This window comes from Neomonachus schauinslandi, chromosome 16 (genome assembly GCF_002201575.2).
Source record: "Neomonachus schauinslandi chromosome 16, ASM220157v2, whole genome shotgun sequence".
Classification (NCBI taxonomy): Eukaryota; Metazoa; Chordata; class Mammalia; order Carnivora; family Phocidae; genus Neomonachus; species Neomonachus schauinslandi.
Window position 1 is genome coordinate 42,234,075 of NC_058418.1, and position 23,882 is coordinate 42,257,956.

The 23,882-nt window shown below is 40.8% G+C and overlaps 1 protein-coding gene across 1 annotated transcript in view; it reads left to right on the forward strand.

Moving 5' to 3' along the window:
- Positions 1–23,882, forward strand: part of TANGO6 (transport and golgi organization 6 homolog) — a 193,413-nt gene that overhangs the window by 44,371 nt on the left and 125,160 nt on the right. Inside the window, exons 8-12 of the mRNA XM_021705558.1 lie at positions 5,480–5,592; positions 7,030–7,206; positions 10,215–10,347; positions 13,025–13,213; positions 21,204–21,338. Of these exons, the coding sequence (XP_021561233.1) occupies positions 5,480–5,592; positions 7,030–7,206; positions 10,215–10,347; positions 13,025–13,213; positions 21,204–21,338 (747 nt within the window). The remainder of the gene's footprint in view (positions 1–5,479; positions 5,593–7,029; positions 7,207–10,214; positions 10,348–13,024; positions 13,214–21,203; positions 21,339–23,882) is intronic.

Sequence of the window (23,882 nt, forward strand, 5' to 3'; positions counted from 1 at the left end):
GATGTGGGACTCGATCCAGGACCCCGGGATCATGACCTGAGCCGAAGGCAGATGCTCAACGACTGAGCCACCCAGGTGTCCTAGAAATTCAGTCCTTTAGATATTGAAGATAGGTACTGAATAAGCTAGTACAGTAAAAGCAGACCTCCTTTTGTTCAGTCCACTCTCCCTTCCATGGCTTAAGTTCTATGATTCTTCAGTTAATTAACATTGATTGAATAGCTTCTAGCTACAGCTTAAAAAAGAAAAAAAAAAAAAAAAGGAAGGAAGGAAGAAGAGAAAATACAGAGGGCATTGTAATTTCCCTACAAAAATAGAACTTTTGAGAAAAATAAAAAGCATTTAATGTACTTCATTCGTTCTTTGATTCAGTTAATCAGTCACAAAGAAAAATTTTGCCAAGTACATACGGAATGGCAGATACTGTGCTAGGTTTACAAACACAGAAATGATTAAAAGCCAGTTGCTCCCTTCAGGGAGCTCCCAGTCAAGCAAACAGTTACAGGTAGTGTGTGATCTATTGTTAAGAGTACGCAGAAACATGTCTCTATTACTTGTTAAGAGTAGTCTCTAAGCTCAGACGAAGGGTTGTGAGGCTTAACCGCAGACCCCTCGTCTCATGGCTGGATCTGTGATAGAAAGCCAGGATGCATTCAGAAAGGACTGTGGAAATTCCCAAGCTGCCAGTGGGGTCATTGGTACCTGTCTGTTTCCTCGTGTGATCTGTTCTGAGCCATTATGATTTTCATAAATCCATACTCTTATTTTGCCCGTCAGCCCTGTCCTACATATTTATATCGGAAAAGCCACAGGTAGACATGGAAGTTCATCTTTTCTTCAAAGCACCATTTTACTTACTCTCAGAGAGGCTTTTTCACACCAAAGAATTGAATAGGTACCTTGAGAGTCTGTCTCTCCCTTCCCTGCTTCAGCTTTCCCACGTCTTGGTATTTTGTTTGGTGATCCCTAGTCTGTACAGATACCTCAAGTAACCTGAAAACCTTTCAACTAAACAGGATTTCATCTTTAAAGTACTAACTTCAGAACTGCTAGAAGAAGGGAAAGCATGTGGGGAGGGTTAGAAATTTTTACAACTTGGTCAGGTTTCAGTGTTTAAAAATTTTGGGGGTGGTGGAGGATTGGTTCATGTTTTTCAACTAGTTTTACCTAATGGCTGAGGTACCAGAACGATACAGAAGAAGAGAGCAAATTTGCACTCAAGTCAGAGGATGATAGATTAGGTACCAAAGAGACCTTAACACTTGATTAATTTAACCTCCTTGTTTTCTAGGTAAGGAAACTGAGACTCAGAGAAGTCAATTGATTTGTGTTAAGTCCCACACCTGGTCAGTAGAAGTATTACAGACAACCCTATGTGAAACATACCCAATGGTTATACTGCTGAGAAAAGGGAATGTCAACAGATCAAAATAATACATAAAGTAGGGGATTTTGTTTCAGAACTTTAACTCCCATCCCACTTTGCCTCTAGGTGAGCAGGAAAGAACCCCAACTAGGAGACTATACATAAGCACAGTCCAAGGAAACCCCACAACACCTGATGGTAGGGCGTGGATGCAGGGTGGTAGGGCCCTCTCCACTGTGGTGCTGTCACTGCTTCCTCGGTCGGTACTGTCACCAGCCTGGTGTGGAGGAGACTGGAAGGAACTGGCCCCAACAGTTTCTTCCATATATAGTATGACTTCATTGGAAGGACTGGTTTTGTTTGTTTGTTTGTTTGTTTTTCCTAGAACATTGGTCATTGTCAGTGCTGTCTGCAAGAGATCGAAGTGCAACATTGGCTGAATCAGGGCAGCCTCCTGTGTCCCTTTATGGGTCACTAAACTCCAGGTATAAGTCAATGATCTGGGGAGTCCACATGAAGTGGGAAGTGGCCAGATTCCACTTTGGGAGTGTATATAAGAGGGTAATGTTGGATGTGAGGTGCACACCAAACTTTTAACCTGTATATGGGTTGGGTGCTAGGCAAGAGGTTGGGAGGAGGTCACTGTCCTTGGAAAGGCCTGGCCACAGTATGGCCCTGAAGATCTACTGGAAGGCTTGGTAGAAGGGGGCTATATAATACTCAAGAGTCTCAGTAGGAGGAAGGGAGGTGGTACAGAAGCTGCTGTCCGTGGTGCCGCTCAGAAACTCTGCCCTACTTTCCAGAGGTAGCAGGACTAGAGTTATTAACAGCCCGACAAGCTGGGGCCTACTGATTCTGAGGGAAGATGGCTGGGGTAAAGTTGGTATGGGTTAGGGACTGAAGCAATGAAAACATGCCCATGGGGAGCTGGGTATTGGGAGGCCATGGAGTACGTGCTTTGTTCTTTTTAAAATTGTGGTGAAATACACATGACATAAAATTTACCATTTTAACCATCTTTTCAAGTATATAATTCACTGGCATTAAGTCCATTCGCATGGCTATTGCACTGTCTAGTTCCAGAACTTGTTCATCACCCCAGATGGAAACACCATACCCATTAAGCAGTTGGTCCCCATTTCCCCTTCCTCCCATCCCCTTACAACCACTCATCTACTTTCCGTCTTGTCTCTATGGATTGTGCATGGATTTTATGTCAGGCAGATCTGGGTTCACCCTGTCTATGCCACTTTCTAAGAGTACCTTGGCTCAGCTAACTTTGTTTCTCTGAGCCTGTTTTCCACATTTTTAGAATGGGCATAAAAATTCTTAACCTACAGGACTTGTGAGGAGCGATTGTATATTAAATGTTTAGCTGAATTACCTGGTTTCTTTTTTTTTTTTTTTTTAAGATTTTATTTATTTGACAGAGAGAGACACAGCGAGAGAGGGGAACACAGCAGGGGGAGTGGGAGAGGGAGAAGCAGGCTTCCCGCGGAGCAGGGAGCCCGATGCGGGGCTCGATCCCAGGTCGCTGGGATCATGACCTGAGCCACCCAGGCGCCCCTAACCTGGTTTATTCTTGAATAGACATTGCAATAAATGGTAGTTATTGTTGGCTTCATAGAAACAGTGGGTTCATTTAGGTTGTATACTTCTGTAACAACTGCTTGGTCAGCAAACATTCAGGTAATACAACTTAATCATCTATCGTAATAGGTGCTGAAATAGAGAAATAGAGAGGCTAGTTGAAGAGGGGAAAGATAGCTGTGTATTTATGGGCTGATTATAAGCCCTAAAATGCTATTGGAATTTAGAGGAGAAAAGTCATTAATGGTGGTTAGATGCTTACTAAATGTTTAAGTCAGTGAAAGAGTAGATGAACAGTTGAACAGTCAAATAAATAATAGGCTTATGGAAAAGGTAGACCTTTTGTATGGCCCGTCCAAATCTTTTGAAAATAAATGTCCTCCCATCAGGAAGTTTAAAATGGAGATAGTTTTGGGCTCAGTACAAGGAGAAATGTATTATTAATTTGGAAGGGAGGCGACAGCCTCTGTGTGTCAAGCAGAGTCCATTCAAGTTCTTTGAGATCTCACAGAAAAAATTCATTGATCAATTGTTCCAAAATTCAGTATCAGTACTTGTTCCTTCAGATAAGTATAACAAGAGAACTTAAAAATTGGAGGAATTTATCAATAACAACATATACCCCTGAGTAATGGGCTTGATTGAATTCATGTTAAAGTTTGAGGTGCCAGGGCACCTGGGTGGTTCAGTTGCTTAAGTATCTGCCTTTGGCTCAGGTCATGATCCCGGGGTCATGGGATCGAGTCCCTCGTCAGGCTCCTTGCTCAGCAGGGAGCCTGCTTCTCCCTCTGCCGCTCCCCCCTGCTTGAGCTCTCTCTCTCTCTGTGTCAAATAAATAAATAAAGTCTTTAAAAAAAATTTGTGGTGCTTTGGCCCAGTCAAGCCAGTAAATAATGGAGATTTAACTCCATTTGGTTCTTGGTTTTTGTACAAAAGATGCTGGTAAGGAAGGATGGCTCCACAGGGATTACCTCTGGGAACACAGACTACAGAACCAAACAATAGGCCCTTACGTTACCTGGGGGAATCTCTTTTTTTTTTACCACTTGTAATTGGTGATATCATAATTAGGCCTGCATATTTCTTGTGAACACTGCCATACAATGCGCCTCATTTAGCTAGGCTTATGGAGATTAGATCATGCACAGGAAACTGGCTCCTTGGTTATCAAGCTCCACAGAGGAGCTGGGAGGCTTAAGGAGTGTGAAAAATTAGGGTTGATTTAAAGGGACAGGGTTCTCTGGAAAAGCACAGAGGGCTTTCCAGCTTCTGCCTCCATGACCTTTAGTACTCCATAAACAGCACTGATAAAAAATAAATAAACAGCATTGATTTCTACTTCAATTAAGCACAATTTAATTAATAATTAAAATCTGATAGCGTAGACACAGATAGTGATGAATGGAGAAAGATGAACCTTCAGTGATTAATTCTTTTTTTAAAAGATTTTATTTATTTTAGAGAGAGCGAGCAAGCACAAGCAGGGGGAGCGGCCGGCAGAGGGAGAAGTAGGCTCCCCGCTGAGCAAGGAGCCCGATGTGGGGCTCCATCCCAGGACCCCATGATCATGACCTGAGCTGAAGGCAGACGCTTAACTGACTGAGCCACCCAGGTGTCCCAGGCTTAGCCCTATTTTAAAGGATGAGGAAAGGGAAACTTAAAGAAGCCCTTATTTACAGAAAGAACATTGAAAAAATAGAATTTTGTTCTTCTTAATTCTTTAAATTACCTGCTTTGGATTATTATTATTATAATTGGTTTACTTGTTTTATTCTTCTTGGTAGATCACAAGCAATTGAGAGAGAACAACTCTTACTCATTTTTATATTCACTACAATGCCTAGGACAATGCTTGGATTTCAGTGGGTATTCACATAAATGTTGTTGAATGCATTTGTGCTGTCCTTTTTGAAAGGACAACTAAAATGTGTAACATAATTACTGTTAACAAAAATCAGCATTCTTAGATGCTTAACCCTATAAAGTCAGCGCAGAGCTAGGTGCACATTGTAATTTCTTTTAACATTTATTGAATTAGAATAGGACATGCCCATATGGCAGTTAGATCTTAAGAGTGACAAATCTAGAGCAAGCTTTGTTTTTATTTTTCAAATCTAGTTTTAAGTTTTTCTATTTGGCATTAATTGCTTGTTAGTTCCTAAGAGCAGGGCCTTCAGCAATTAGAGAATTATTGTATAGATGAGTAATAGACAGATTAGCAAGAGACACAAAGGTAGTCAAAAGCAAGAAAGGAAGGGGTCAGGAGATGGATTAATTTACCCATTTTCCCCTGAAGTTCTTCAGGCTGCACACACGGAAGGGCGCTGCTCCAGCTCAGGCTCCCTGTGTTTCAGCCTGTCTGCCAATCTCAAATGGTTTTCTTAGCCTTAGAGCTAAAATTGTTCGGTTTAGAACTAAAGTGTTGCTTAAGATAAAACACTATGCTGCTAGTAGGTATGGTATTTGATTCCCAGTCCTCTGGCCTTGTACTCATGGTACCTCTCACCATTTTCTTTTCCCTAGGTATACGTGGTTGGGAATGAACCTGTGACAGTTTTAGTGGATTCCCTGCTTCCCGTCCTGGGAGTGCTCTTTTCTCTCTACTGTTTTACCAAACAAAGTGTATCTCACATAAGGTAAAAAAACAAAAAACCCCCCCCCAAAACCCATAAAACCTTATTTGTTTATAGTGAAATCTTTACTGTATGTTTTTCTTATTCTTATTTTGAATATAAAACTTAATGCTACTTTGTAATTTTTTTTTCTTTCAAAATCAGTAAAACATTTGAGGATCCTCTTATTCTGCTCATTTGCAAAAGAAAGAGAGCTTTTCAGATTGCAGGGGATTGGATGTAATTTTAGAATGGCTTTCCTCAGCCTCTGTCCTAGACGTCAGAGACAAAATCCCTGTTTACATGTGTAAACATGTCACTGTTTGATCAGTGAGGAGTACTGGAATTACATGTCTAGGAAGGAGGAAATGGAGAATGGATCATAACAACCTTGTGGGGAATGAGAAATCAAGTTGGGGAAATTTGGATCTGAATGTGGCACTCTGTCATTTAGACTTGGATTTGGTGTGAGTGCTGCTCAGTGTTGTTTGGAATGAAGGGATTTCTTAATCATCCAGAAAATAATCTTTTGTATTGGAATTTAAGTAGGCTTCATTTTGTGTCAGCTCTGTTTTCACAGATATTTATGTTGTTTCTTCCTCCTTATAAGGGTTTATATCCTTTTTAAAGTGCTAGAGAGTTCTGATTTTTAGTGTTTGGAAATCCCCCACATGTGATCAGATATACAGTAATAATACCTTCTTCATAGGGTATTATGAAGACAGATTATAAAGTGTTTAGCACTGTCCCTGGAAAATCGTAAACTCAATAGACCGCTTCCATCATCGTTGTTAAGCGGTGAAGGAAAACTTACATACTACTTTGGACTCTAACTTTTGGCCAGCACATAGGAGCAGTGACAAGAGAGAACAGAGAGGAAGATGGGGACAATAAATATGTGAATTTGGCTTCAAAGAACTGTCCATATAATAACTTATAGTTTTGAAAACCAAATATTCACAGCACTGTCATGTCCTCATCAGAGACTGGGAAGGAGGAAGCAAACGTTTATTCCATCCCAATCCTCACTGACTGGCAGAGATAAAAGGGGCAGAGGAATCAGCCAGAATTTGTTGGTATGCTGTTTCTTGGTCACCAGCTCTTGGTCCCATTGGTAGATGGTTTTATCAGTGTAAACTTTTCTTTCACAGTGCCTGATCCAAAGGCAATGCTACACTTGGAATTATTTTTTTTAAAAAACCATGTGGGGCTCCTGTGTCTTATCATGGTTGCTTCTAGGGCCAAAGATTAGTCAGTTACTCATTGAATTTCAGGATATTAGATATATCCTGAAATTCACAGGAAGCATAGTTTCCAGTCCTACACTTTAGTAGTACTAGGTGGTCGTGCCAGCATTTAGAATGCTGTGGAACCTGACAGTCTTCCTTTCTTTTTTTATGTTAGCTTGTTAGATGTGTAGAGTAAGATGACAAGCTCATTTATAACTGCTTTTTCTGCCAGGTCACTTTGCCAAGAGATCTTATTATGGATTCTGGGGAAGCTAGAGAGGAAGAAGGCAATTGCCAGCCTGAAAGGATTTGCAGGATTGGACAAATCTGTGTCCTCTCTTCATTCTCTGTGTCAGTTTAGAGCTGCCACTCGAGGTGGCATCATGGTTACCATCAAAGAGGCCATTTGGTGAGTCCACCCATTCTTTACCCTCTCTCTTTGGACACAATTGCACCCAAAAGGCCCTTCCCTGAATTGTCCACTAAGGGGCGCTGATAGAACGGGACCTGGAACTTGAAGCAGTTGAGGTGCTGCTATTTATAATCTCTAAATGAAATGTGAGTGCCTTAAATAATCTTGCAGGTTTTTTTCCCAGATGCTAGCTAATAGGTGCAATTTGCTGGAGCCTCACAGCTCTGCATCACAGGCCCACTTACTTCACAAAGTCTTTGCCAGAGAATCAGAGTAAAGGGCAGTCACATGTTTACCCTCAGCACCATAACGATCCATTTCTCTTTCTGACTCTCTAAATGGTGTATGTGTGTTCAGAGTCAGACTTATTCCTCAGGGAAATTGTCTAATTGCTATCTTTTATGTTAATTTTGCGATGGGGGTTTCTTTCTCCTGGAGAGCAATTAGAATATTAGTGGAATGGATCATTTATTTCTCTAACATCTTACAAGTATACTTTAAATTATTTCCTTTTTATGGGTGATATGTGTAGATATTATTACCTTAGAATGTAAGTTCCTGTTGACCAGAGTCCCATACAGTTCTTAACTGACGGCTCAGATTTTTTTTTTTTTTAGATTTTATTTATTTATTTGACAGACACAGCGAGAGAGGGAACACAAGCAGGGGGAGTGGGAGAGGGAGAAGCAGGCTTCCCGTGGAGCAGGGAGCCCGATGTGGGGCTCTATCCCAGGACCCCGGGATCATGATCTGAGCCAAAGGCAGACACCCAACGACTGAGCCACCCATGCGCCCCAACGGTTCAGATTTTTATGTCACATTCAAAGTGTGGCTGTTTGTTAAGGTGTAAATTTTATTTTTTATTCATGGTTAACTTAGTAAAGTTATAAGACACTCTTTCAATATGATGGACTTGAGAAAAATGGAAAACACACATTGATTGCAAGCAGAATTATCAGTACAAATACAAGCTACCAATTTCTTGAGAGTTGTTGAGCACTAGTAGGTTTTGTGGTTGTAACTATGCCCCTGAACTGAAAGAGTTTAAAATTTCTTGACATGTTTATTTTATAAAAGCACTTTGGAACAGTTTAATCTGGGACCACTTTAGTGACTGTATAGAGAATTTTATAGTCTTTAACTTATCAGTAGTTAAAGCTAATTGCCATCATGACAAGTCTCTAGTGTATATCTTAGTGCATATATGTCAGAATCGACAGTTCTTATTGAAACTATAGTTTCTCTTCATGGTAGGAGAAAACTGAGTAGGCAGTTACTGAATGAATCTCCATCTACTGCCAGAAGCAATGGACCCTTAACCCCAGGTTTCTACATGGACTTCTAGGCATCCACAGTCCCTTTGAAATTGTATACAAGAAATTTTTTTTCTGAAAATAGGGTCCATAGTTTTCACTGGATACTTAAGACACTCTATATCTCCAAAAAGTTGACATTCACTATATCGAAGAAGTGTGTGTGTGTGTGTGTGTGTGTGATTTTATCTCTTGTTCTAAAGATCTTGCTCCTGTTGCCAGTCCCCTAAAGGCAGGTCAGTCTCACCGCTTACCATTTACCCTGTCATTCTGCCCAGGAGCCCCAGTAATCAATAAAAAGTTTGTTTAAAGAAACACTAAAAGAGCAGCTTAGATTTCATGATCTTTGGATCCAGAATTTTTATTTTTCTGGAACTAAATAAACTAGTATTTGGAACTGACTCTTTTATCATTGAAATTTTAAGAATGAATGAAATAGAGCTTCGTAAGGTAATTATTGTCATGTCCTTTTAAAAAAGTATTTGAACATAATACTTCATTTTGAAAGGATGGTTCAGAGAAGCTGAGAAGTGACTCTTGGCCATTTCAGTTTTTTTCCTAACGTAAAATGTGTTGTAGATACATGACTGATCTGAAGGACGCTGGGAGATTCTGGGATAATATAAGAAATGATCATAAGCTTAGTTTATGGGTTATTTATTTTACTAGAGGAGTATAAAGGCCATGTTACTAGTGAACTGGCAGATTGGGACTTACTGCCCAATGGGATGGCCGAATTAACTTTATTTCATAATTGTACTTTTCAATGATATAAAGCAACATCTGTCATTTTTTTCTCAGTTTAGTCTGAAAACACTTTATTCCTTCTTTAATCACAAGAGTACATACCTTCTTTGTATAACACAAAAAAGCATAAAGAGGAAAACAAAAAGCAACTACGATCCTAGTCACTGTCCGCATTTTTTTTAGTGTTTTGTCTTCTAGTACATCTTTGTGCTTCTGTGTTTGTTTACATGAAATAGTATAGTAATATTGTATCTTTGTTTTTTCATTTAATCTGCAATAAAACTAAAACCCTTAGTACCTCATGAGAAGTTTCTTAAAACTTTTTGCAGAAATCATAGCATTGCTTTTAGTAACTTGGCCATATTTTATTACTTGGAAATTTGGCCTACTCAGTTTTCTGAGTCTTTACACATTTCCGTATTTCTGCTGGTTAGTTATTAGTTGAGATTGACTGCATGTTCTCCTGTAAGGATAGTGTCTCTTCCCACTGCCCATAACCCTTCAATGGCTCTTCGAGAAAAAGTCTAGCTTTCTTTGAATGGCCTTGAAGGCCCTCTGTGATCTGACCTTCCTTTGCAGACTTCTTTTTCTCTATTCTTCCTCGGGAACTAGAGTATCTGCATACAACCTATACTTTAATTTCTCCTGCTTTTTCAATTTATTGAAATAATAGTAATTCCTCAACATGCATCTGCAAAGCCACTTCCTTCATGAGTCTTTTCCCCACTGAGCAAATAACTATGTTATACATGATACCCTACCTTCTGAGAATAAATACTTTTTCAGCATGAGAAACAGGAAAATAACTTAAACAAATTTTGAGATCTTTCTAATGATTTACTGTATGAAAATACCCTGTTACTTTAGAAGATTATTATGGAGTTTCAAAAAAAAAAAAAAATCTCTGGGTGACACTGCCAAGGTAAATCTTACCTCGTGTTGCAGTGATGAAGATGAAGATGAAGCCCTGTACCAGAAGGTGTCCTCAGAGCAGTGCCAGGTAGAGCATCTTGGGGACTTGTTAGCCCACTGCCAAGAGTGCGGTTTGGCAGGTGACTTCTTCATCTTCTGCTTGAAGGTAAGAACTACATATAGTAAGGACACGGTCAGCTGTATTCTGGGATAGTACCAGGATCCCTTTTGAATTTTCAGGGCAGTCATAATTTTATTATTTTTATTTATTATTATTATTTTTTACAGATTTTATTTATTTATTTGATAGAGACACAGCGAGAGAGGGAACACAAGCAGGGGGAGTGGGAGAGGGAGAAGCAGGCTTCCCGCCGAGCAGGGATCCCGATACGGGGCTCAATCCCAGGACCCTGGGATCATGACCTGAGCCAAAGGCAGACGCTTAACGACTGAGCCACCCAGGCGCCCCAGGGCAGTCATAATTTTAGCTCCTAAAATTAAGGTCCTAATCTAAGAGAGAAATAATCAGAGGATGTAAGAGTAATTTATTTTTTAATAGCCTTTGGGTTGGTAAAAAGAAAAAAACCTTACCTTCAGCAGTACATGTATGATCGAACTATTTCCCAAGGTAATCTGCCCTAAATTTTGAGAGATGACCAAAGTAGAACTGTTGATCTATGAAAGGGTTAATCTTTGCTCTGTGTTGACAGTAAGTACTCTTTTGAAGTTAATAGCAGGTTTTGCAGTTATGGAGTAATCCTTTATCCTTTCTGACTGTTGTTTTGTCAGGTATTTGGAAAGGAGATTTAGTAGTTCTGCCTTTCTCATTTCATTTTGTAACCACCTGAAACCTTTTCCGGGTCTGTTTCTTAGTGCTGGTGATTGTGCTTCCCCTTGCTCTAATCTCTGACAGCAGCTAGTACCCAGTACTGTAAACAGAGTGATCTCTGATTTTCTATCCTCCAGCTCTGCTTTCTCCATTATTTTCCCTAAATAAAGTGTCTAAGAGAATGTTTGTGGAGTTTAAGGTTGGTGTGGTTATGGGGGAATTGCAAGGAGAGAATCAGGGCTAACACTTCTAGAACTTGAAGTAGGGGCCACTGTTTTGATAACTTTCTCACCTCTTGTGTCCACATTTTAAAAAATGATTCATTTATTTATTTTGGAGAGCACAGAGCCTGATGTGTGGCTCAATCTCACAACCCTGAGATCATGACCCTGAGAACAACCTGAGCTGAAACCAAGAGTCAGCCACTCAACTGCCTGTGCTGCCCAGGCATCTCTTCCTGTATTTACATTCTGTCCCCTTACCTAGCCACTCATTGTAAATAACATTCCAAGAAGATGTGCTCTTAAATGCAGAATTAAAAAAAAATTGTTTAAAAAACAAAAAGGGGCGCTTGGGTGGCTCAGTTGGTTAAGCGACCGACTCTTGATTTTGGCTCAGGTTGTGATCTCAGGGTCGTAGGATCGAGCCCTCTGTCAGGCTCTACCCTGGGCATGGAGCCTGCTTGAAATTCTCTCTCTGCCTCTCCATCTGTACTCCCTACCCTATGCTCTCTCTCTATCTCTAAAGTAAATAATAAGTAAAATCTTTAAAAAAACAAAAAAATCAGAGGGCTTTGCTCTGGGCCAAGGTTTCTGCACCTTAGTACCATTGGCATTTTGGGCTGGGTAATTTTTTTGTTGGGAGGCCGGGGGTTTCCTGTGTTTGCTTGCTTGCTTGTTTTCTTTCTTTCTTTCTTTTTTTTTTTTTTTTAAAGATTCTATTTATTTATTTGACAGAGAGAAACACAGCGAGAGAGGGAATACAAGCAGGGGGAGTGAGAGAGGGAGAAGCAGGCTTCCCGCTGAGCAGGGAGCCCGATGTGGGGCTCGATCCCAGGACCCTGGGATCATGACCTGAGCTGAAGGCAGACGCTTAACGACTGAGCCATCCAGGCGCCCCTCCTGTGCTTTCTTGTAGGATGTTTAGTAGCATCCCTGACCTCTACCACTAGATGCCTATATCGCTTCCCAATTACGACAACCAAAAATGTCCTCAGACATTGCTAACTGTCCCCTGGGAAGCAGAAATTCCCAGGCACGGTTGGGAACCATTGCTCTAAACTGCCACTTAGGGGGCGCCGTGTCTGTGTCTCTCTTTGTCAAATAAATAAATAACATCTTTAAAAAATAAAAATAAAAAAAAAATAATAAACTGCCACTTACTTTGGTAAAGCATTAATTGTTAAGGAACTTAAGGTTTTCCCTTCCCAAGGAAATTTACAGTGTGAAGTGTAGGGGAAAAGCCTACAAACCCCACAGTAATGAATTATCTATTAGTAGAGATTAAATATTATAGGGAAAAAAGTGCTGGAAGCATTTAATAGTCTCTAAAAAGGGTTTGAAAATGTTACATGGCCTGAGGTCTCAGTTCAGCAGGGCTAGTGGTAGAGATCCTAAAAAATGCTAATAAAGTAAGTAGCCTATCAAACTAGTTCTCTTTGTGTAGGTATGCTTTTTATTATGAGGTTTTAAATCTTCATATAAATATCATAATACACATATTATTCTACAATTTCCATTTTTCACTCAACACTGTTCTTGAGATCTTTCTTTTGATGTCCATATTGGTCTAGTTTATTTATTTCAACTGCTCCAGTATAATAAATACAGTTTATTTATTCCTTCTCTTATTGCTAGACCTTTGTCTCCAAATTTTGGCTATTATAAATAATGCTACAACGAACACTTAGACTAGTTCTTTACATATACATTTCAAACAGAGTTTTCTCACTGTTGTTGATGCCCTTAGTTCTATGGTTTTTTCCTTCACTTTTTCTTTTCTCCAATGCTGATAGGAGTTGACTCATGTGGCCATGGAAAATGAAGCAGAGTTAAAAACAAAGCCCTTCTCCAGCAAAAGCCTCTTGGAATTAGAGCAGCACCAAACTCTTGTGGAACGCCAGGAGCAGAAGCTGCTGGTCCTCCAGCTGTTGACTGTTCTCTGCGAGAGGATGTCTGAGCAGCTATTCACAAACATCACTCAGGTCAGTGGCTGCCACATCCCAGATCCCAGGCTGTAGTATTTGTCTATTTTGGTTTCTTTACATGCTTTCCAAAAAATATTTAAAAAAAAAAAAATTGCTCAGAGAATGGCTTGACGACACCTGCCTCAGTGTTACCTGGAATGCTGCTTAAACCTGCAGAGTACTGAGCCCACGACAGCCAACGGAATCTGCACTTGTGGAGGTCCCGCCGTGTTAGAGAAGCTGGCATGTTAGAGAGGCTCCGGATGTGATTCTCATGCAGAGAAAACTTTGAGAATTGTTGTAGATACTGATGTGTTACATTACAGGGTCCTCAAGTTGCGGGGGCCAACTAGAAAACTACAGTTTTCTGAGTCTTCTTCAAAATATGGATGCCCAGCCCACTGCTTATAGAGATTCTGATCCAGCATGTCCTCATTAGCGCCTGGGCATCTGTATTTTTTTTTTTTTAAAGATTTTATTTATTTATTAGAGAGAGAATGAGAGAGAGCAAGCACATGAGAGGGGGGAGGGTCAGAGGGAGAAGCAGACCCCCTGCCGAGCAGGGAGCCCGATGCGGGACTCGATCCAGGGACTCCAGGATCATGACCTGAGCCGAAGGCAGTCGCTCAACCAACTGAGCCACCCAGGCGCCCATGGGCATCTGTATTTTTTTAAGCCTCATGGATGATTCTAACATGTGTCAAAAGTTGAGCATGATTAGAAAACTTAAATTTGAAAAAAAAAATGGCTAATGATAATAATACCACTTTGAATTTCATAGATCTACCTGACAGCCTATCTCCACAGCAGCCTATGAAGTTTTTTTTTTTTTTTAAAGATTTTATTTATTTATTTGACAGAGAGAGACACAGCGAGAGAGAGAACACAAGCAGGGGGAGTGGCAGAGGGAGAAGCAGGCTCCCCGCCGAGCAGGGAGCCCGATGCGGGACTCGATCCCAGGACCCTGGGATCATGACCTGAGCTGAAGGCAGTCGCTTAACCAACTGAGCCACCCAGGCGCCCCAGCCTATGAAGTTTTAAGATGTTTTTTAAAATGTTGAAGGGTAGTATAGCTATGTGAATCAGTTCCTGGATCTTGTTGGCTCAAACATTATATTTACCAGCTTTATAAAAAATAGGAAATAAAAGGGGTTCCTGGCTGGCTCAGTCAGTAGAGCATGTGACTCTTGATTTCAGGGTCGTGAGTTTGGGCCCCACATTAGGTGTGGGGCCTACTTAAAAAGAAAAAAAAAATTAAAAACAACAACAACAACCAAAAACCCAGGAAATAGAAGTAATAAAGCGTAGGCAATGCAGTCACCATATTTTTACCATTATTACCAGAATTAGTTGTTGCTTGGCTGGTGAATAGTCAGTTGTAAGATGGTATCATTGTCACACTTAAATCTGATCCTTCAGCTCTTTGTATCGCCCTCATTGTCATCTGCCTTCGGGTGTTGCTAAGCAGCGTTTCACTATAGCTCCTGCTGAGAAAATTTGCAGCTGTCTGTCAGCTCCAACTTACGTGCCTGTTTAATGAGAATTATGTTCAGGATTTCTTTTTTGGCTTCTTATTCCTTCAGTTCACTGACTCTGTGCTACGCTACCCAGTAGGGTGAGTTGTTTATCCTGTGTTTATATCAGTTCCCTAAAGACTTTTTCACCCAGACCTTATGTTTTTGTCTGAAGATGTTAGTTGGAAGGGAAAATGGCTTAAAAACTATATGACTTGAGCTTTTGCACTTAGCTCCCTTTGCTCCTAATTAACAATTGTTTTAGGTTGATAGAGAAGTGACTTGTCCCATTAAATTATCCTTCAGCTAAGGTTAAAATGTATCAAGATGAAAAGAACCACAAAAAAATATTAAATTGCATTTAGTAGTTTTACTACTAGTGATAATTTTAGTATTTATTTTGAAATACACACACATATGGGTAAGTTATAAATAATACATGTTATAAGTAATTTTGTTAATATCATTAGGAACCAAGATTTTTAGCATAAGAAAAAAAGTTATGAATATAAAATTACAGAACTTGACTAAAATTCCTATAATAGTGAATTTCATTTGGAAGTATTCATATGAACTCACAATTAATTTTTTCTTTTTAAAAAATAGATATTCCCTTGCTCATTCCACTGTCCATGCCAGGCAGCAGTGACAACCCAGCTACACTGAGCATCCTTCGTGCTGGACTGTAGTTTCTAAATATCATGTCCTGCTGGAAGAACACAAAGCTCGTTGGAGTAAAGGTTCATTCAAGGCCTAGGGCAGGAATTGTCCACTGTAAGCCTCAGGGCATCTATTTCTGCCTAAATAAAAGGAAGATGCCTGAGATTAATGAAGTCATATCAGTAGTATTCAGGAGCCAGCTTGAAAGATCTCCTCTTGGCCACAGATAGGGCATTTTGGGCATTAAAAAGAATAATGCTTGGGGGCACCTGGGTGGCTCAGTCAGTTAAGGGTTAAGGGCTGCCTTTGGCTCATTCAGGTCATGATCCCAGAGTCCTGGGATCGAGTACCATATCGGGCTCCATGCTCAGCGGGGAACCTGCTTCTCCCTCTCCCTCTGCGTGCCTGTCTGCCTATTTGTGATCTCTCTCTCTCTATCAAATAAATAAATAAATAAAATCTTAAAAAAAAAGAATGCCTGCAATGGATTGAAACACATCAAAGTTATAAAAACCTGAGCCACTGTCTGCTTCTCCCCCTTAAAATCCCTTTTGGACATCTCTGGAAGTTGCTAGGGCATCAAGTCATTATTTTGTAAGTTGATAAATGAAAGAATAAAACATTTATCTTACCTTTTCTGTCAGCACTGTATTTCATTGTAACCAAATAGTTGGTGGAAAAATTTTCTTTATATAAGAATCACAGCTAAAATATTCAAAAAGAGACCTACAAATTTATATTTTGCAATCCCTTAATTAAATAATGGATCTAGGTGACAATCAATGTCTGCTAAAACTATTAGGGGTACTGTATAATGAATGTAATTAGGCCAAATACATCCAAATCAACTGATCCTTTTTTCCCCAAGCATTTTATTATGAATACTTTCAAACCTGAAAGGATTTTACAGTGAATACCTGTATACCTACAACCTAGATTCTACTATTAGGATTTTATTATATTTCCTTTATCACATATTTATGTTTCCATCTGTCTATCCATTTTGTTTTCCATCTGTTTATCCATTTAATTTTTGGTGGATTTCAGGGTCAGTGTAGATATCAGTGTATGTTCCCCTAAATATTTTCAGCCTGGAATGATCGATCTCAACATCACCAGAAGTAGACAAGCAGACATTATGTGTCTCCTAATGTAATGCAATAGGAGGTACGTAGCACCACCTGGGAAGGGTTCTTCCCCCAAAACCAAAGAAAACCCCACAAAGAAGCAAACAAAAGACAAAAAAAGTCCATAAAATGTGAGTCTGAATCTAATCAAGGAAACTGAGGGTACAGCAATGTTATGCCATGAAGAAGCAAAATCAGCCAATTTCAGAATGTGAGACATTCCACAGTACAGATGACCCAGTTTCTTCATCAAGTAAATGCATTAAAGAAGGAGCAGGGCTTCTGTAGCTTAAAAGAGACCTGTCAACTAAATGCAGTGTGTGGATTCTCATTCAAACATACCAATTGTGTGAGAGGACATTTTTACAACCGTCATGGGCTAAGTATTAGAAAGTACAAGGAATTTTTATCGAGAGTAATCATGGTATGGTAGTTATGTGTTGTTGTTGTTGGGTTTTTTTGGTTTTTTTTTAAGATTTTTATTTTTAAGTAATCTCTACACCCAACTTGGGGCTCAAACTTAGAATCACAAGATCAAGAGTTGCATGCTCTACTGACTGAGCCAGCCGGGTACTCCTGGTATTACAGTAGTACTGTTAAAAAAGAAAAACTCCTTGTTAGAAATGTATATTGAAGTATTTATGGATGAAAGATTAAAAAATTCAATAAAACATATTGGCAGATAGTATACGAGAAGATACAGAGAGGAATAAACCATTCAGTGGTCTGTGTATGGATACAGAGCCCTGTACCAACTCCCCAGTTCCTTCATTCTTTTTTTTTTTTAGAAATTTAATTTTATTTAGTTTTTTTTTTTAAGATTTTATTTATTAGAGAGTGAGTGAGAGAGAGAGCACAAGCTGGGGGAGGAGCAGAGGCAGAGGGAGAAGCAGACTCCCCACTGAGCAGGAAGCCTGACACAGGGCTTGATCCTGGGACTCCGGGATCATGACCGGAGCTGGAGGCAAACGCTTAACTGACTGAGCCACCCAGGCGCCCCCCCACATCCTTCATTCTGCAAATATGTAGTAAAGGCCCACTGTGTGCCACGTACTCTTTTGGGTACCAGAGACACAGCAGTGAACAACACACATATCTATCCTCATGGGATTACATTCACGCAGGAGAGAGAGACAGTAAACAAGTAAGTACCAGAGAGAAATATCAAACAAAGGGGATGTAAAGACAGTGTGGTAGATAGAGTTGTCATGGAGAACCTCACTGGGAAAGTGGCCTTTATTTTTTTTTTGAGAGAGAGTGAGCACGTGTGTGTGTGTGCGAGCAGGTGGGGGGGGGGTAGAGGCAGGGGGGGGGGAATAGAGAGAATCTTAAGCAGGCTTCACATCCAGCGTGGAGCCCAATATGGGGCTCGAGCTCACAACCCTGAGATTGGACCTGAGCTGAAATCAAGAGTCGGTAGCTTAATCTCCTGAGCCACCCAGGCGCCCCTCCAGAAAGGCTTATGAGCAGAGATCTGAAAGCAGGGAAGGAGGGAGCCTCAGAGATACCTCGGGGAAGAGTGTTCCAGCTAAGAGGAAGCATGTCTCAAGCGTGGAGGGCTCAGCAAGGAGGCCAGTGTAAAGGGAGTGGGATGAGTGAGATTTCCTTTTTTTGTCCTTTCAGAAAATTGCTACCCTTTGCACCTTTCTGTATTTAGATCTCTGTACTTGGCAGAGTAGAAGTGCTTTATATGATTTTTTTCTCATATATTAAAAACGCTTTTAACGTAACACATGCTCATTGTAGAAATATTAAACAAGTGCATAATATAAGAAGTATGGACTTCTGATTAAAGATAGTATATTGAACACATGTGTTTATCTGCTCCTTCTGGAAACCACAGGGGCCAACAGCAGGAGAGGAGAGATAGCAGATAAAAGAGAGTAACAACATTTGGAAACTGGGAAATAGCTGATCTAGCAACTCCGAAAATGGAGAGCTATGTGCCTGCATGGGAGAAGTCAAGAAGCAAAGCACTATACCTCTATGAAGCTGTTCACATTTTATTTTGAACAGAAAAAGAAAAAAAAAAGGCAAGCTACTTCTCATTGCAGAACACTGGAAGGACTGGAGGTGGTAGATCAGCTGTAAAGATGAAGCTGAATTTAGAGCTTAAAACAGGTTGAAAGGCTCTGCAAGGTTCAGTAGACCCCTTGATTCCTTCCTCAAATTTGTACAAACACCTCCCCTTCCCAGCGAAAGCCCGGAGGCGTATTCCTGAGAGACGTTGAACTTGGGTGGCAGCAGCAAACTGAAAAACTGGAGCATTAGGTTGCTGTCTGCAGACTCAACAGTGAGGCCTCAGCCCGCTCCCACCTGACTGCCAGGATGTTGGCAGCAGGTTTATACATCCCCATCGGAAGGGGGGAGGAGGTAGGGAATGAATATCTGTAACATATTCAGAACAGCACCTGGTGAACAGTAAATGTTTACTGTTGTTATTAAGCATGTAAACCATTAAATGTGGTTGGCTCTGTAGAGCCACAAGCAGATGGGCAGAAGTGGGGTAGGGCACCGCTGTTTTTCATTATAAGCGTTCAGGAATATTTGGCTTTTTAGATTACATAACATTACAAAAATGGTCAAGTAAAAAGTAAAAGTCTCTCCCTCCTCTCCACAACGTATGTAAATTCTAGAACATGCTTCAGTTACATACCTATCCTTGTGACTGGCAGCCCCATCAGTCACAGGAGATGAGTAGTAGTCAGGAGGAGCTGTTGTCCAGATGGGCATGGTGGTTTTGTTGCTACAAGAAAAAATCTTGGGGGAAAGGGCACTTCATGGATGACAGTAACAGCTGGCTATCAAACCACAGTTGAAGCTCCCAGATGTTTTGTTTTTTGGTTTTGGGGACTTTTTTTACATACATACAAATATAGAGTTTCTTTCTTAACAAAAATAGGATCATACTGCTTGTTTTGCAGCATCTTCATATATATATATATAGAGAGAGAGAGAGAGAGAGGAAGGACTTAGAAAAAGTGGAAAGGCTAGATAGTTCTTTTCCAGCAATTGAACAGTACATTTGTGCTGAAGTAGAAGCTTCCTATAATCAAGGGGTGCTTTAGAAAACTCTTTGGAGGCAAAATAGGTGGCCCAAGATGGTAAATGTAGCGTTTTCTCTAGAAAGGCCAGTGTCCTTAACTTCTAATATCAGTAAAGTCTTAGGCTTGAGAGGGTGGTGAAAATTGCCATAACCAGCGTTATTCATTTCAGTAAGTGGAACTTTTAATAACCTTTCTAGTTTCCTGCCTTGCTCCAAAGACAAGTGGTAACAAGCCATTCTCCTGACTTTAAGCTTGCAATAAAGACTCATAGCATAGCATGTGATTTGCCCAGAGAATTAAACATGCAAGCTTGCATGGTATTTAGAGGCTTATTATTACCTATCTCAGCTGTACCACTTTCAAAATGATTTTTCCCTTTTGAGCCATTAATCCTGAATATGCGTGCGTGTGTGCATGCTTGCACGTGTGTGCATGCAGATGCACGGATGTGTGTGTGTTTGCTTTTATTCAAAGTTATTTCTACTTAAGGTGATTAATACAAGTGCAGTTAAAATGATGCTGACCAAATTAATTCCATTTAAAGCTTAGTTAGCCAAATGCTGTATAAAATCTTAAATATGAATAATCTTAATCCTTTAAAAATATTTGATACTTAAAAAAATGACTCTGGATCATTTGTACAGATTGTTTGAGGATTCAGTTCTAGATAAAATTGAGCGCCTCTTCCCCCATTCTTTGCTTACTAGAATCAGACTGTCACAACCAGGTTGGGGCAGGGGAGTCCTCATTAGGAGAAGCAGATCTAGGACCCTCTAAGATGGTCAGAAAGTATCAAATCATTTTTCATTTTAATTTCCTGGCAAAATTCATGAAAAGTCAAGGATGTTGGATTAGTATATTAAAACATTTGGGAAAGTATCAGTGAGGTTTCTCATTTATTGACTGCGTGGCCTTGACCAGCTCACAGATTCTTCACCAAAAAATGAGGACGGGGTGCCTGGCTGGCTCAGTCGGGAGAGCATGCGACTCTTGATCGTGGGGTCATGAGTTTGAGCCCCACATTGGGAGTAGAGTTTACTTAAAAAAAATTGAGGGGGCACCTGGGTGACTTAGTCTGTTCAGCGTCTGCCTTCAGCTCAGGTCATGATCCCAGGGTCCTGGGATTGAGCCCTGCATCAGGCTCTCTGCCTAGTGGGGAGTGTGCTTCTCTCTGCCCCTCTGCCCCTCTCCGTCTGCCCCTCTCCCCACTTGTGTTCTCTCTCTTTCCCTCTCAAATAAATAAATAAAATCTTTATTTATGGCGGGGGGGCAGCGCACACAAGCAGGGGGAGTGGCAGCGGCAGGCAGAGGGAGAGGGAGAAGCAGACTCACTGCTGAGCAGGAAGCCTCTGACATGGGGCTCGATCCCAGGACTCTGGGATCATGACCTGAGCTGAAGGCAGACCCTTAACGTGCAGAGCCACCCAGGCACCCCTAAATAAATAAAATCTTTAAAAAAATAATGAGGACAGGAGCATTGACCTCCTAGAGTTGACATGAGATGTAGGTGATACTGTGCACCTAAGACACTGAGCACTATGCCTGTTCTTGCAGGTTCTTGCCTTCATGATGTTGATGAGGAAGAAGATGAGGATGTAGAGAGAATTTTGAGATTCTCTTTCTTAGTCCTCACTGATTCTAAATTCTGTTTCTGTCGCAGGTTGTGGACTTCGTAGCAGCCACACTGCAGCGAGCGTGTGCAAGCTTGGCCCACCAGGCAGAGAGTACCGTGGAGTCGCAGACACTGAGTATGTCCATGGGGCTGGTGGCTGTCATGCTGGGAGGAGCAGTTCAGGTGAGTGGCAGACATGAGCCAAAGTTGGACGGAGGGAGGAGAGAAGAGAGAAACTTGTTGCTTCCCTTCTTACCCTTGTAGAAAATCAGAATGGATGTTGCACTTAGGGGAACGAGGATGAACAAGTCAGGTGTTAGTAAGAATTCTCTCCAGAGTAGAGGACAAGAAAGTTGTACCGCTTCCACCTCGTCCCCTGGGTAGACTTCACTATCAGAAGGCCGGGGCTCTTTTTGACCTGGCACCAGTGTTGGGCATCTCTGGAGAACACTCGCTTCTCTGTTCCTTACTCTAGGGGCTCTCCAAAGCTCAGCCCCTGTCCCTGCTGCTGTAGTTGGGGGAAGATTGTGTAAACTGCTGATTGCTTAGGATTCCATCTGTTTTGTTTTAGCACAGGATCCATTGTTCAACTCTCAGCATGTAGCATGTTAAAGCCTTGTGTCCAGTGCATGGATTTTTTTTTTTTTTTTTTAGATTTATTTATTTGAGAGAGAGAGAGACAGCACAGGTGAGAGGGGCAAAGGGAGAGGGGAAGAGAGAGACTCTCAAGCAGATGCCACACTGAGCGCAGAACCTGACATGAGGCTCGATCCCAGGACCCTGAGACCATGACCTGAGCCGAAACCAAGAGTCAGGCACTTAACCGACTGTGCCACCCAGGCGCCCCGAGTGCATGTATGTTTTACATGCTTAATTTATAATATTTAAATTCATTCACTCAAAAAATATTTATTGCTGGAGCGCCTGGGTGGCTCAGTCATTAAGTGTCTGCCTTCAGCTCAGGTCATGATCCCAGGGTCTTGGGATCAAGCCCCACATCGGGCTCCCTGCTGAGCGGGAAGCCTGCTTCTCCCTCTCCCACTCCCCCTGCTTGTGTTCCCTCTCTCGCTGTGTCTCTCTCTGTCAAATAAATAAATAAAATCTTTAAAAAGGAAAAAAGGATAGTCTTTGTTTGCATAAGTTGAGGGGTTTTTTGCTTTTCTCTTATTTAACACTTATAATTTTATACCACATCCCGAATGGAAAATAGAACACAGATATTTCCATTTCCCTTTCTAGAAGCCCGTTGTTGGGGGACGGGCAATGTAAATTAGTCATGTTTTAAGAGAGATTCACCTGACTGATACAAATGTATGTCTTTACCTGTCCCTGCCCTTCCATGAGCCATCCTGACTCACTGATTACATCCTGGATTCCTCTGACTTTGCATTTAGTTAAGTGAACTTAAACACGTCACCCCTTTACTTTTGCCCTAGATCTGTTAGTTTTTTGTTTTTTTGTTTTTTCCTGTTTGATTCATGGATTCATAAGGGGCTTCTATAGAAATGCTGGGTTTTCTGTTTTTGTATTAGAAAAAAAAGTCATGATTCTTAATTATGTTTTCAGATAGTCATTGTCAGGCAAAGGCCTTTGCTTCAGAGTCCAGATTATACTATATTTACCCCTGATTAGAGTTCATTGTTTTAGCTAATGAAACAGAATCGAACAACATTTAAACCTTTCTTTACTTTCTAATTTATGTAATTAAGTTGATTATTAGAACATAGTGTCTGGGAAGAGGAGTTAATTTGGAGAAAGTGTAGGTCTAAGACTGCTAACAAGACAAGTGTTATTCCAGACTCATTTTCTAAATTTCAGGGTTGGTCATCAGTGAAAGTGTGATGTTGTAACTTCCCTGTCCCCTTAGGAAGCAGTTTCTTAATGATGTTCCAGGGCCCATCAGGTCCCCTAATGCACTACTGCACAGAGCTGATGTGAGCTTTGAGGCTCAGGGTGGTGGGGCTGGGACTCAAACCCAAATCCTGGGATCTCATACCACATTTTCATTTTCTGAAAGTATCATAGAGTGAACTCATTCAGGAAATATTTATCATGTGCCTCTTTGTCCTCATGGAGCTTACCTTCTAGTGGCTGTGATTAAGCCAGTGAATTCTTAATTTTTTTAGAAAAGATTCATATTTCTGTATCTCATGTGTCGCTCATTATAAAACAAGCTGTACTGCATGCTGACTTAGAACCAAAATAAAAATACCACTTGTAAATAAATTCAGTGATGTCAGAAATAAGAACTGGACATGTAAACTACTCAGCTAAATATCTGAAGAAACATAGATGATATATAGAAGTAAGAACACAAGGAATAAACATAAGTATTTTTTGGAATTAGGAATTTTTAGGTCAGCATTTTATTGCTGGACGAGACCTTTGGATTCTTCCAAAATAGTGATTCTCACTGGAGCATTACAAGGCAGGATGAGCATTTGTATGCCCCTTAGGTGAGCTTTGTAAAGCCTCATGTGGGACTTTTTCAGTGGACACATGCCCTCCTCTGACTGTCAGTTGGTTCTCATACGTTTACCTCTGCAGACATGCTCCCTTCCACCACTCACTACCCTTAATCCCATCCTACCGGTCCAACCTCCAGTTCTTAAATTTGAAAACTTGCAGAAATTCAGAACAACTCCCATCTAACTGGTTCATTCCTGACACCCTGAAAGAAATCATAGACGTAGGCTGGCATACCTCTGCTCATTCCACTTCTGAAGT